The 14,647-nt window shown below is 55.2% G+C and overlaps 1 protein-coding gene across 5 annotated transcripts in view; it reads left to right on the top strand.

Annotated features, from left to right (window-relative positions):
- The window catches only part of SMG6 (SMG6 nonsense mediated mRNA decay factor), a 113,926-nt gene that overhangs the window by 51,176 nt on the left and 48,103 nt on the right, over positions 1 to 14,647 (top strand). For all 5 annotated transcript variants that reach the window (XM_062012279.1, XM_062012278.1, XM_062012277.1 and 2 more), the window contains exons 11-13: positions 3,725 to 3,841; positions 4,326 to 4,494; positions 13,396 to 13,597. In XM_062012279.1, the coding sequence (XP_061868263.1) occupies positions 3,725 to 3,841; positions 4,326 to 4,494; positions 13,396 to 13,597 (488 nt within the window). The remainder of the gene's footprint in view (positions 1 to 3,724; positions 3,842 to 4,325; positions 4,495 to 13,395; positions 13,598 to 14,647) is intronic.

Below are 14,647 nucleotides of genomic sequence, written 5' to 3'. Positions count from 1 at the left end.
TGGCGACAGGAGCTGTTTAACTGATGCTGGCATTAACCGGGACCTTTGCTTGGTTGCAAGGTGAGAAGGTGGAAGTTGAACATGTGGTTGTTGGTGCCCAGCCTGGTGTTGTGCTGGATGATTTCCTGCAGAGCATCTGTGCTGTGGCTGCTGGGGCCACATCTCTTGACCACCTTGGGGCCTGTGACCTCATGTCAGCTTCTTTTGCCTGTCATTTCTGTCTGTAATCTGCCTGACCACCTCCACACCATGCACAAGAATACAGGGGCATTATCTGATTACAGCCTGAGTTGGGGTTTCAGGGGAGGAAATAGAGTGCAGGTTGGTGGCAGCTCTAGCTGACGGGGTGCCATCAATGCCACCTGAGAAATGTCTCTGGCACCAAGCTTTTGATGGCTGCCTGCAGGGATAGGATGTGGGATTGCCTGTGGACCTGATGCTCTAGTTCTGCTTCTCCCATACTCATTGTGGGTCTGGGCAAACAGATCTGACAATTACAGGGTTTGTCCTGACCTGGGCAGTCAGGATCTCTCTGCCTGCTCTGTGGCAGCTGACGTCCCCAGGTTATACTAATGCTGTTCAGGGAAGCACCCAACTGTCACTCCACCCTCCAAGAACACCTTTCCATGAAGTCTGTGTCTTAAGGCATCATGCATTACCAGCAGCACAGACCATTGCTCACCTCAGAGGTATTGACATGCCCTGTGAACAGATTTGTTGCTCCAACCCCTCTTTCAGCCCATCTTCTGCAGAATGTTTTTCTCTTAGTGTCAGGGTAGACTCAGCACTTCATGCTGTGGGTGTCAGACCTTGCTGTGGGTCTGGAGAGTTAATTTCTTTACTGCCTATCACTCAAAAGACTCCATAAGTTTCTATTTAAACACCTCTATTGATCTTACCCTCCCCTTGACTGTCCTCTGTGGTGTGAGCAACCAGGGGCAGCCTGGGCTCTGCCACCCCACAGCCTCTGTGTCATGAATTCATGAGTACTGGCTCTGAGCTCCCAGCCCAGTGAAAGCTGAGGCTCCCAGCCTCCCAAGAAAAGTGGTGAAAAACACCAAGTTTCTCCTGATTTATGGTGCTTCCCTCTTTTGTCTTACAATTAAGCTTTTAAGAGCCTTTGCTGGCAGGGCTGGGAGCTGGAGTGCTGGTGTATGTTCAGGGGTCTTGAACAAGCACACACCTGGACTCCTGTCCTTCCCTGCAAGACTGTTGGGGTGGGGGTCTCCTTGAAATGAGGCTGACAAGCTTGGCTGTGGAATGAACTCCCAGGACATGGGGAGCTTTGTGTAATTTAGTGAAGAGATGACAATGCCCACAGTAGCTGAGCTGGAACCATGGGACCTTCAATGTGAGTGTCTTGTTTCTCCTGCCTGCACAGTGGGCTGGGCTGGGGGACTGGGGCTGGGCACCGATGGGGTATGTTGAAGCAGAGTGGCTTTATGTAAACTGAGTGTGAGCTGCTGGGCACATGGTTCATGTCTGTAGCAATACAAGATGTTTGATGGAGCTGTGACTAGAGTGAGCAGGTCACAGGCAGCTGTACCTGTCACATCTCATGTGCAAGAGACATTTTGACTCTCCTTTGGCTCTTTAATGTTGTACAGAGTACCTGTAGCCTGCTACAGGAGCTGCTGGTGGCAGGGGGAAGGGCTCAGGCCCTGTTACCAAGCCTGGCTGTGGCCACTGAATACATCTCTGAAATACACCAGGGCTTTGCAGTGCTTGTGACCCTCAGCATCACAAAAGCCTTTAAGCTTGGCCATTTTTGGATGGGAGGGGAGTGGTGCTTATCTTTTGTACCAGCCCAGTTTGGAGATGACTGTGAGTTTGGCTTGAGTGCATTACCCAGAGTCCGTGGGGATGCTGCCCACTCAAAGTGCAGGGGTGCTTGCTGAAACACCCAGAGCTTTTCACCTTCCCTGGGGACTCCCTAGGCTCAGGTGTGGCAGCACGATGGCCGTGGTCCTGTCCATGTGTGACCCTTGAAGACAAGAAGGGGAGAAAGTGCAACATGAAGCCCAAGGTCAGGAGGAGGCAGTGTGGGGAAGACAACTGTGATTTCTTGACCTGGACGGTGGCCAGAGCACTGGGACTAACACTCTTAATTGTGGGAAAGGCTTCATGAAAGAGATTTACTGTCCCAGAGTGGTCACATCTTTAGTTTTATGTTTCCTCCCGAAGCTGACAGCCCCTGCAGTACAGCACTTCCTACAACTGCTCTGCGGCACTGACAGCCCTGGCTCTGGGAGCAGAGCACCCTTGTTCATCTGCCACTGGGTGCTGAGCTCCTTGGCAGCTGTAAGGGATGCCCAAATCAAGCCTACACATCTTCCTTCCATTTTTTTTCTGTATTTCCTATCTGTGTTTTAGTCTTTTTCTGTTTGTTTATAACCTCTCATCCCATTGCTCTGAAGTAATCTGCACCTTAAGACTCGATGTTTGTTCTCTGCACCTCAGGCATTTTGCTAACCCTTGCTGGAACAAGGTCTCAATCAATATCTTGCTTTAATCCTCCTGCCCTTTGCTCAAAACCCCTGGTCTGCCACATCAGAGGGGCTCAGCTTCCAACACCTTCCCCTTGCCTGCACATAGCTGATGCAGCAGAGGTGTCTGAGAGCTGGGGCTCTGCAGGGGCCCTCCCTCCCCATCCTGGCACTGGGGATTTGCTCACATGGGCACCAGTTTGGAGTCAGCACCTACGTGTTTTGAGTTCATTGTGCAAATCCTTTGGCTGGCTTGCAGCAGCTTTACTCACAGTGGCTGCCTGATTGCTGGGGAGGGGCTGGAAGCCCTGGTCTTACCTCAGGCAATGCACAAGCTGATGAGGAGCAGCCTGTGCACAGCAAATGGCACAGGCTGGTAGGAGACCCCTGAGGGGTTCAGCTGCATCCCAGCCCTTTGGGCTGTGGCTCCATGCCCCTTCACTTCCCAGCCTTCCTTTGCACAAGCCCCTGGCCAGCTACTCCCCCAACATCTCAAGGAACGATGTGAATTGTGGGCAGAGGGGATTTGAGGGGCACAAGCTGCCTGTAAGGCTTAAGAACCTCATTCAGCCTGCTGTGCCCTGTGGAGATCAGCCTCGCTGAATGGAACCCACCCCCAGCTCCAGGCAGTTCCCTCCAGCCAGCGCCCCGCTGCTCTCTGCAGCCTCAGAAGTGGTTTCTGGCTGGGTGTAGATGTGCTGGGGGGATTTGCTCTCACCCTGAGCCGGCTCTGTTTGGAAGAGCTGTGGTCGTGTGGCATCTACTTGAGTAACAGCTTCAATTAAGCTCTCTTGACAAGCTGTTGTGTGACTGGAGAACTAATGGGAGGAGCCCCCTCCTCAGCTGCTGAGGTTAAAACTCCAGCAGGGACAAAGATCAAACATGCAGCTAATTACCCTTTTAACACTTAAACATACCCCCCTCCTTCAGGGGAAGATATCAGCTCCAAGCAGCAGCTTCTGTGCTGAGAGCCCTCAGTGCTGGCTGGTTCAGGACACGATGGGATCGGGCATGATGTGGGCAGCATCACTGCAGCCTCTTCCTGCTCCAGAGCAGCTCCTCACCAGCTCTTTTCCCTCCCTTCATGGAGCAGTTGTGTCCAAGACAGGTGTGAGGTGGGGAATCCCTCACCCCTACAGATTCCCTGCCCTGTGCAGGGTGCAAAAGGGAGGCTGTGAAGGCAAAGCATGATGGAGCATCTGACCTGCTCCTCCCTGAACCCTCTCTCTGTCTCCTAGAGTGTGTTTCTGAAGACTGCCGCTCTGTCATCCAGGAACAGGCCACTGCCCTGGGGCTCTCCATGTTTGCACTCTTGGTGAGGAGGTGCACCAGCCTGCTGAGGGAATGCGTGCAAGGTAAGAGGTTACCAGCAAGATCCATGCAGCATCCCCCCAGGCTGCCCAGGGGAGTTACTGTGTGCACCCTTTCCCTTTTACTGGATTCTCCCCCAGCATCTCAAGCTCTGCCCACGTTATGTCTGGATCATCTGGCAGGAGAGCCCCTGTGTGTGCAGGCAGAAATGTTTAGGCGAAAGGGAATGGACTCGGGACATGCTTTCTGTCAGCTATTGGGAAGTTTCCCATAGCTGGGACCTCAGAGTCCTATCTCAGTGACTGGTGTAGTGGCACCCCACTGTCCTCAGTAAAAGGAATCCCAGTCATCCCAGCTTGCCAACCCCCAGGCCAGCTCGTGTAGGGAGAACAGAGCTGTGGGTTGTGGCTGTTCCCTTGTGTTCCCAAGGCTGGGCTGTTGGGATCTGTGTTCTGCATCCCCAGTCCCTGCCTGAGCCTGGCTTCTGCCTGCGTGAGCTGCCTCAGCTCTCACATCTTGTATTTGCAGTTCAGCCACAAGAGGTGGAGCAGGAGGATGAGGAGGATGACATCAAAGTCTCTGCCTTGCCCCAGGACCTGAAGGAGCTGCTCCCCAGTGTGAAAGTCTGGTCGGACTGGATGCTTGGCCACCCGGACACCTGGAATCCTCCTCCGACCTCTCTCGAGCTCCCCAAACAGTACGTGCATGCTCTTGTCTGTCTTCTGGTGTCTGCTCCCTCCCTGGGCTCCTTGTGCCACCTTTCCCCCTCGCTCATGCTTGCTCCTGGCTGTGGCACTGACCTGAGCACCCAGGAGAGACTCTGTACTGGGGATGGTTGGGGGTAGGGCCTTGTCACCTCCTTGGTGACACAGGAACTTCTTCACTGATGCATGGGGGGGGCTGAAGTGTCTCTGAGAGGGGCTGGTGGGTATCCTGTGCTTCCATGTATTAGAAAATGTCCCATGAGCTGGATTTTTACCTTTTGGTTAGGGTGTGTGTCTGCCTTTGTTAGGGTACATCTCCTTTACACGGTCTGCTGGCCCAGGCAGCTGAACAGGAAGGGCCTTCCTCCCTGCAAGGGGGAAGCCCATGTCCAGCATGAGCATTTCATGACTGAGTCAGGCCAACCTCTGTCGGGCTGGGCAGGCCTGGAGCAGCTCCTTGTCCCTGGAGCTCTAAAAGTCACCTCCAGAAACAGCTTGTCTCTCCCCCTGCAACTCACCAAAGGGTTAACTTTCTCAACTGGCCGCTTCCAGCCCATTAGTCCAGAATGCGGACTAGGCAATTTGCATATTTTTGGACAGCAAACCCAGCAGAGGGGCCAAGTATGGAGTATGCTGAGCAGTGTCTGAGCATGCTCCCTAGCTGCTTTCCCGCAGGATTTTCCATCTGCCTCCGGTTCTCCGGATCCAGAGCCTGAAATCACGTCTTATTGTTAATCCAAACGAGCCAGAACCCGGGGTGATGGGAAGGAGCATTAAGAGTAATCCAGCAAAGTGGCTTAACCATTAATGGGTCCCCTCTCCTCCGTGTGTCAGGTCCAGTCCTGCTTCTCCTAGTTTATTGCCTCTTACTCCAGTTCTTTTTTCATTTGGCTGAGGAAATGGAAATCTCACACAGGAAGTTCTGGGCCTCATTTTGTGGAGATGGAGTCTGTTTTCTGTTTGTCGGCTGCTCGGTGTGGGACCGCTGCCTGCTCATGTGAACTGCTGCCCATCTTTGGGCAGGAACTCCAACTGGGATCCGTCACGTGCGAGCGCCTGCACCAATCCCCCCGGTCCCTGGCGGGCCCTTGGCGACGGGCAGCCTCGAGATGGAATTTCTGATTGGCTTCACACAGCCGACTCTCGGCGCTTTCCCCGGGATGAGCTGCCTCCCGCTCCCACAGGGCTCTGGCCCTCGCTGGGCTGCCAGAGCAGGTGTGGGCTCCCGCTTGTCCATCCAGGCAGAGGGGTGGTGGTGGAGCCCACCCCATGGTAGCTCATGCCATGAGCATTTGGGGAGCAGGGGCTAAGGGTTGGGGGGCTCTGCACTGCAAAGTGCACTCAGCAGAGGTCCAGCTGCTTGCCTTGCACACAGAGGGGTTGAGCAGCTCCTCTTGTTCCTGACTCCCAGCTCCTCCACCCTGGTGCTGTGCCTCCCCAGGAGCATGTCTTCTGCACAGAGAGGAGATGGGCTGTTTTCAGCCCAGACCTCTGCTGTTGAGCCAACGTTGCGTGGTGGTGGTCTAGGACTCTGGAGGGACGGGTAGTGATGAGCAACAGGGAACCAGCTCTGCTCCAGAGCACAACCCGGGACTTGCACCCTTTTCCCTAGAGGTGGGAAAGGACAAGAGGAGCACTGGGTTACTGTTTCAGATCCTTGTTGATTCCAGGCTACTGTGTGGCTGGAGGCTGTTCAGTAACCAGGTAGGGTCACAAAGTCGATGAGTTTAGATAGGAGCAGCTTCAAAGAAGCTTAGAAGTAAAACGCGGATCTGAGCAACAGGCATGTTGGAGTAAGCCAAGGTTTATGGGCAGGGTGAGCTGAGGAGCAGGGAGAGCATGCAAGGAGCAAATGCCAAATTGCAGAGCTGAGTAAAGGGACCTGTGCCGTTTCACACGTGCTCTGTGCCTCATGGCAGCGGGATGTGCCACAAGGTCCCCACTGGTGCCAGGGGAGAAGCTGTTTGTACAAGCTTTCATTGCCCTGTGAGGTGGTGTGAGCACAGAAAAGAGACAGTGATAAAACCCCTGAAGCACAGAAGCACCCTGCAGGGATGCCATAAATGTGCTAAAGCTTCTGGAAAAAAACAGGCCCTGTACCCACCTGGCAGCCCATGAGGAGCAAAGGCCTGGCCCAGAGCTTGCATCAAAATGCAGCTCGTCTGGGGCCAGCACTGCTGCCAGAATGACAGCCTGGGCTGGTGGCCAGCGGGGCAGCTTGTCAAGGCTCTGCCAGAGCCCCCAGGCCTGGGCTGCTGGGGCTGTCCATCCCGAGGCCTCCACTCACGCTGCCTTCGCCATGTTCCCAGTCGTTCCTTCTTAGCAAGGGAGAGAGCTGAAGGGGGGAACTTTGAGAACTTCTAAACTCAGCCCAGCTGTGGCAGTTGGTTTATTGCTTTCAGCTGGTACTTGAACCCAGGTCCTGGTCTTGGAGTCTTTCCCAGGTTTAATCCCCGGAGCTTTCTCTGCAGCTGTATGACACTGCGCTGACCCCGAATGAGGATAGGAAAATAGAAACGGTGCCAAGCCAGAGTCTCTTTTTCATTTGGAGTCTGGCTGTCTGCCCATGACCAGGGTTACATAATGGGAAACATAGCTGGGGCTCTGGAGAGCCCGCGTTTCACCACGCTGCCCAGACCTTCGCATTCTGATGCTATATATCTTCCTAATTGTAGCTCGGATGCATTTATCACACTGCTGGATTGGAGTGCTTACAATAAAAAATAGAAAATAAGAAAGAAAGGGGGGGAATAAGAAAAAAAAACCCCACACAGAATTGCTCAGCTCACTCCTCTCCCCTCGGACAGAGGCGGAGGGAAAGGTGTGAGGGGCGAGCGCTGCCGCAGCCCGCGGGACAGGGCTCTGCACAGCGGGGAGGGAGGCTGCTGCTTTGGGGTCCTTTTCTTGGTGGGGGCTTGGGAATGGATCTCAGCTCGTGGCAGGCATCCCCTCTCTAGCTGGGGGTTCAGCTGTGTGAATTCAACCCGGATGAGAAGCTCCACCTTGCCCCCAAAGCCCCCTCCCCGGGGTAGCGTGCTCATCCAGCTCTTGGTCACACCTGTGTGGTCACTGTGGCTCAGGGGATGTGCTGGGACGTGTTTTCAGGCCAGAAGGTGACAAGCTGCCTGGATCCCTTTCTAGGGGCTGCTGTGTACATCTGAGAAGTGGAAGATGTCCTTCCCCTGGTTGAGTGAGCTTTCCGTGCCTCTCCTCGGTTATTTCCAGAGCCGGAGCTAAGCCTGGCCATGGACATCTCCACTTCAGAGCAGCAATGTCCTGTGGCTTGGAAATTGTGTGTCTGGACCAGATGTTTCCAGGTTCTTTAGCAGCAACAGTCCTTTCTGTACCTTAAAATTCATCTCTGTCTGCATGTTTCTGGCAAACATTGCTTTGAGGTCTGAGCAGACTCTCGTTTAAAGCAGTTGCACTGCCATGCAACGGGGTTGGAGAAGCATCTTTCAGACCAGCTGTGCCCAGGAGTAATTTGCAGAGATCAGGGTGTAAAAGCAAAGACTTCTTGGGGAGAGGGGAGCAGGGTGAATCTTCTAAGGCAGAGATATTAGCAGCAGATGGGGTGAAAGGCAGGTCTCCAAGGAGGCTGTTGTCGTTCAAGTGAATTCATCTCTTTTTGGGATGTGTGGCTGTGAAGAGGGCTGGGCAGGGGAGAGCAAAGCTTGTTGCTCTGCTTTGTTGCTGCAACGAATCCATTGCTAAACCAAGTGCAAGGATGGATGGGGAAAGCCACTGAGTAGACAAACTGCTGCAGGGCTGACCCTGGCGAATCTGCTCTCCTTCCAGCACCAGAGCGAAGGGCCTCTCGGCTTGTGGAGACTGTCTGCAAGCATTTAAAAATGGTTAATTTAAACCAAATATTAAATTAAATCCAAAAGCTCTGAGCACATTTGAGAGCTTACCTTCCCAGAGAGATCTGCCAGATCGCTCTCATCACATCGCTCTTGCGAAGAAGTGTCACTGAGATGGCAGCTCCCACTGGGAGAGATGGCCAGAGTCTTGGACAGAGGTGCCAAGACATTGCCTGAGTTTGCTGGAGATTAAATGGAAAATCCCTTTTGCAGATCTCAGCCTTAGTTTAGTAATGCTGGCCACCAGCATTTCCTGATCAAGACATCAAAGGGAGGATTCAGAGGTGTCTCAGTAGTGTAAACCTGGCTGAGAATGAAGGTGAAGTTGAGCAAAGCAGATGTCAGAAGTCTCCGTGGAGAAAGGGGCTGTGGTGAAGCAGGAGCTGTTTGGGAGGAGACTGCACCTCTCCCAGGGAGCAGAGCTTCCCAAGGCAGGTTACTGGGAGAGGAGTGAGGTTAGGGATGCACAGCTGGCCAAAGGGACTATGTGCAGCCCAGACTGGGACCAGGACAGCGATTGGCCCCCTGCACTCGGCACTGATGAGGCTGCACCTTGAATACCGTGTTGGGCCCCTCTCTACAAGATAAAGACATTGAGGTTCTGGAGCATGTCCAGAGATGAGCACTGGAGCTGGGGAAGGGGCTGGAGCACAAGTCTGATGGGGGGCAGCTGAGGAGGCTGAGGGTAGACAGGAGCACTCTCTGCGACTGCTTGACAGGAGGCTGCAGTGAGCTGGGAGTTGGTCTTTTTCTCCCAAGTAACAAGTGACAGGACAAGAGGAAACAGCCTCAAGTTGCCTCAGAGGAGGTTGAGATTGGAGCTGAGGCAGATCTGTTTCCCTGAGAGGGGTGTCAGCCCCTGTGCCAGGCTGCCCAGGGAAGCTGGGGGAGTGCCCAGCCCTGGAGGGACCCCAAAGCCCTGGAGCTGAGGTGCTGAGGGCTGTGGGTCAGTGCTGGGCTGGGCAGGGCGAGGGCAGGGCTGGGACTGCAGCAGCTTCAAGGGCTTCTCCAACCAAAATGATTCTGTGATTTGATGAAGTCATTGGTGCCACAGGGCAGAGGGGCTGTGACCACCTCACCCCCCTCTGGGCAGCTGTATCCCTGTCCAGGGCAAGGCTGGTGGAAGAGCTCCCACCGCCACCTCCTTTTGTTACTCAAAGAAGAGCTGCTTTTAGTCCAGCTTCCCCTGGGCTGGGAGAGAGGAAACCTATAAGGAGGATGTGTAGAGCTTTGTAGACTGGTGCAGGAGCTGAGGTGAGCACCGGGAGCAGCTGGGTGCCCGTGGCCAGGCCCCGGCAGCGTGTTTGGCATCAGCTCTGTGCGGCCGGGGGGAACACAATGCAGGGCTTCTTCTGCGCCGCGCTTTCCGGGTTTGTTCTGCAGCTGTGGAGTTTGAATGTTAGTGTTTAAACAAGCTGGTATTACACAGGAAATGGCCACCTCCACAGGCCCCTGCAGGCTTGTAACATGGGGTCATTGTGCTTGATATTAATCACCAGGCAGCCCCCGCCTCTGATGAAGATGGTGGCTCACGCCGGAGCACCGCGGCCGGCGGGGATTTTGGTGAGCATCAGGCATCTCCACACACTTTGGTCCGTGCCTTTAGCATACAGTGCCCCTTACCCAGTGTGGGCATCCCATCTTTGGCAGGAGCCATCCCCACACAGCCCCGGCCTCGCTTGGCCCTGCCCCGGCGCTCTCCCGGCCGGGCTGTGTCGTGTCGGCCCCGCAGCTGGGCTGTGCTCGCACTGACAGCTACATTAAACCTGGAATCTTGAGGCAATAAAAAAGAAATTAACTCTTATTTTTTTTTCCTGCCCTAGTGGAATAAGCAAATGTAAAATGTGTCTGTGGGGAAGGGAATGAACCCCCCGTTCTGAGCAAAGACCTCGCGCTCACCCCCTTCTCGCTTCCTCGGTTAAAAGCTCTGGGAGCCTCATCCGTGTACCTGGGAGCTGTGTGTCTGGGCTCGGTGTCAGTAATTCAGGGCCTCTCTCTGCAGAGGGATGCTGAAGCCGTGGCACTGTGTGTTTGCAGTGCTTCCAGGACCCTGGGTCTGCCTTGACTGTGCAGGGAGGCTCTGGCACCGCAGCACTGGTGGGTGACACAAGCCAGTAATGCCTGGAGGTGGCCACTGTGGCATCCTGGCAAGGGGCAGCAGGGACAAGGCACCTGACAGGGCTGCTCAGGGTTATGTGACCTTGTAGAGTGAGTGCATGTCCCAGGAGGAGATGCACTGGGCACTGCAGTGTGGGCGCGAGCCGTTAGCCCTTGCTGGTTGCTGGTGACTGGTTTTGGTGGTGCCAGCGCTGGGAGAGGCACTGCAGAGGAGAAGCTGCACCCGAGGGGGGAGCAGAAAATTGTCAGACCCGCTCTCTGAGGTGCTACCTCTGCATCTCAGGAGCAAAGCAGAGCAGAAACAGCAACACCTCCTGCTTTGCTGGCTTTTTGAGGGCTCTGTAGGTGCCGTGTGTGAGAGGGGCTGCCCAGCTGCCACAGAGCTGCTTGGGGTTGCATTGCGGTGAGATGCTGCTACCTGGGGAGCCAGCACAGGCTGTGGTTTGACTGAAGGAAGCTCAGGGTGGAAACCTAACACATCCAGTGCAAATGACAGATGTGGCAAGGCACTGTGAAGCTGTAGGGAACTGGAGATGAAGGGGATAAAGTGACAGGGGCTGCTCTCGAGCTCGGGGAGGGGGTGGGGGGGAAGGTGAGGGGCTGCCCTGCCTGGCACTGCTGCCTGAGGGGCTGGGAGCTGGCAGCCCTGGGGTTTGCAGGGGGAATGCCAGGCTGGGTGGCTGCAAGGGTGTCAGCAGCATCAGCCTGGTGCCTCTTCATGTGGCAGTTTTCTGACTTTGGGTGCCAAGCACTGTGGAGGGAGATGACTCCCTGTACTTCAGCTGTGCTGCTCCTTCACCCCGCTACCATCCCTGCCCTGCTGCAGATCCCAGTCCTGCCCAGCATGCCATCCTCTGCCTCCCTCCCACCCTCACTGGCCATCTCCAGTCCCCTCCCTGCAGCTCTCTCTTGAGGGGCACAGGCAAGGACTCTGCAGTATGGGCTTTTTCCCTTCTCCTCCACCCAGGCCCCGTACACCTGGGTGTCTCAGCCCGCTGGGAACATCCTCTGCATGGCTGCCTGTCCCCAGCCCCTCAGTGCCTTCGTTCCCCAGCAGTCAGAGCCACTCTCCCCGCTGATGCTGCAGCCTCTGCCCCTCCTGCATCCAAGCCGAGCCCTCCTCGCAGCCCACGCTGGCGGGGCCCCACCAGTGCTATGTGACCAGACTCAGGCAGCTCAGCCCAGTTGCCAGCAGGGCACTGGGGGAGGGCTGAGCCTCCCAAGCCCTGTGCATCTCCCATGGGCAGAACTCGCCTTGGAGGTGGCCCAGAGCAGCCCTATCACATCCGGTGCTTGTCTCTGCAGCCTGGGCCGGAGGATAAACTATCAGGGCTGTGGGGCAGTGGATCATTCCTCTTATTATTTTCTTCTTTTGCAGATAGGGGTCGTGGAAAGTTCAGTTCCTTTTAACCCTCGCAGCTCTGTTTATTTTCCAGCTGGTAGCACAAACGCAGCGTTTCCCATTACATCACAAAGGGCCTCGGACAGATCCCTCCGAAAAAACGTGTTGCAACTGTTTATTTTTTTCCATATTTAAACATTTCTGACAGCCAGACCTGGCTGAGCCAAGCAATGGAGCTTTGTGAATGAACCCAGCTCCTGGTGTCTCTGCCCAGAGGGCTTTGAAGGACCCTTCTTCTCGTGTGCAGTGCGGGGCTGGGGCTGGCTCGGGGACGTGGGCGACTCTGCGATACATGTGTGCTGATTACGTGCAGGCCTTTTGATTAATGGCTCCTCATTCTGCCTGGCTCCCAGGACACTCTTGAAAACAAGATGTTTCATTTCAGTGTGCTTTGCTGGTACATTGATTCCCGTAAATAACCGAGTGCAGACTCTGTCCACCTGGAGCAGTTCAAAGAGCAAGGGGCCTCCCTCCAGCCCTGGGCTGCCTCGGGCTGCACTGGTCACTGCTGCATCCCTGATGCTGCTGCCTTCCCAGAGGTGTGGGGTGGAGGAGCAGCCCTCCTTACTGCCACCACAAGCACATCAGCCCCAGTTTCTTCTATTTCCTCCTTTCCTCCCAGTTTATGCACTAAAAAAACAAACCCTGTCTTGAGTGCTTTTAGAAACAGGAGGAAGAAATGTGGTACAAGGCAGCCTGGTTGGCTGCAGTGACCTCGTGCTTGTCGCCTGCTTCCCCCAGCACTGACCTTCTGGAGGGTGCTGGGCCCTCCCCAGGGTGTGCTCAGGGATGTGTGAGGGGGATTCACACGGAGCGATCCGGGGCTGCTGCTGGCTTCGTGTTCCCAGCACTCTGGGAAGGTGAGACACCTGAGAGGCAGCTTTGCAGGTCACTCTCAAGTGTTGAAACCCTTCTGCAGCTCACTCTCAAGTGTTGAAACTGTGGCCAGAAGCAAAACATGTCTTAACTCTGCGTGGCTGGGGTTTAACTGAAAGAAATGCCTGTGCTTCAGAGCGTGGCTGCAGCACGTGGTCACAGCAGCTGAGGAGAGGGTGCGCTGGGCTGGGCTGGAGCCCCCCAGGTGCCTCTTTTTCCCCCAATAACAGTGTGGGTGTTGGGTCAGTCCTCCCAGGAGGCTTTAAAATTGAATAACAAGCATCATTTCTCCCACCTGGAATGAGCTGAGTTCCTGCTGGCACTGCACGGGGAAGCTGCTTCCTGCTCACGTGCTGGCTGGGGAGCGGGCAGAGCAGCGGGAAGGGAGATCCTGGGAGTCAGCCCCGCGCAGGGGGACGGGGTGGTGGGCGTCAGCCCTCGGGGGTGAGGGCTACAGGCCCCTCCTGGCTTCAGTGCCAGCACAGCTGTGCCTGGAGCCCTCCCAGTGGGGTAGGTTAGCAGCAGTGGTGGCTTGCCTCTCCTCGTCTCACCTCTCTGGTATTCACTGCAGCATTGCAGGCAACTCCCAACACATTCCAGCCCCAAATTGCTCACGTCTCTCCTCGTTCTCCCAGGGTCTCTGTAGATGTGTGGGCGACGCTGGCTGACTTCTGTAACATACTGACCACAGTGAATCAGTCGGAGGTGCCCTTGTACAAGGACCCAGATGACGACCTTGCCCTGCTTAGCCTGGAAGAGGATCGGCTGCTCTCGGGCTTCATTCCCCTGCTGGTCGCCCCCCAGGAGCCCTGCTACGTGGAGAGGACCTCGGACAAGGTCAGCACTAGGCCAAACATCCCCCCTCCATTCCTCCAGACTTTTTATTCTTGGGAAGTTTTCTGTGCAAACGGAACACGATTAAGTCATTGAGAAGGGTGTTAAGGGAAAATATCGACCTTTCAGCCGCTGACATCCAGCTCTGTGTCATGAAAACCCCTCTCGACTTCCTCTGGTGTGTGTGTGCTCGCTGGCATGTTGTATATACGATCATTTCCTCACTTGTTTAAATAGTGCAGCTTGTGTTGGCAGTGCTCTCAGTGCACTCCAAATGGTTTGCATCATGCTTAAAGCACCCTCCCCCCTCCCCCCAGCCACAAAACTCTGCCTTAGGAAGGCAGCCAGGACTTTTTTCCCTCTCTAAAGAGGAGAGTGATAAATAGGTGACTAGAGAGAAGCAGACACCATGTGTTAACGTACAAAAGGCTTTTAGGAATATGAAGCATTCCCCACTGCCTGCTCTCTATTTTCCTTTCTTTGCTCTAGGAGCCCATTCTAGCTTGAACTTTCCTTTGCCTGTTTGTTTTTAGAATAATGAAATCAGTTCCCTTGTTGATGTGGGGTTTTGGGTCTGCTCTCTGCCACCACCTGGCCAGAAGGGACCTGAGGGGCTGCACTTGGATAACGTGCCTAAACCTGACAGAGGAGGGGGAGCAGGGGTTGGGGGAGTGGAAGAGGCACCGTGGCATTTGTTTTGCACGCCCTTGGAGGCACGGCAGGAGCAGAGTGGCTCTCAACAGCTTCCTGCTTGGAGGCAGAATCGCTGCTGGCCTGGGGAGCTGCAGCTTCCCGGGCAGTTGGTGCTGTGAGAGGAGAAGTGGAGATGCAGAGGGTGGTTTCTGTGGAGAGCCTGCATGTGATGGTGGCAACGTGCCTTCCCACGTGCAGCCACTTGTTGACACTTTCCTGAAATGAGAATTGGAGGACCTTTGGAGGACCTTGGTCACAGAGGGACCCGAGAGGTGCACGTTTCTGGTTTCGCTTCTCTGTCTGCCCAGCCCGTGCTCGCAGCACTGCAGAGCAGCACAGGGGCCCAGTAAAACTGAGCTC

This window comes from Colius striatus, chromosome 20 (assembly GCF_028858725.1).
Source record: "Colius striatus isolate bColStr4 chromosome 20, bColStr4.1.hap1, whole genome shotgun sequence".
Classification (NCBI taxonomy): domain Eukaryota; kingdom Metazoa; phylum Chordata; class Aves; order Coliiformes; family Coliidae; genus Colius; species Colius striatus.
This window is presented reverse-complemented; position numbering and strand designations above follow the sequence as displayed.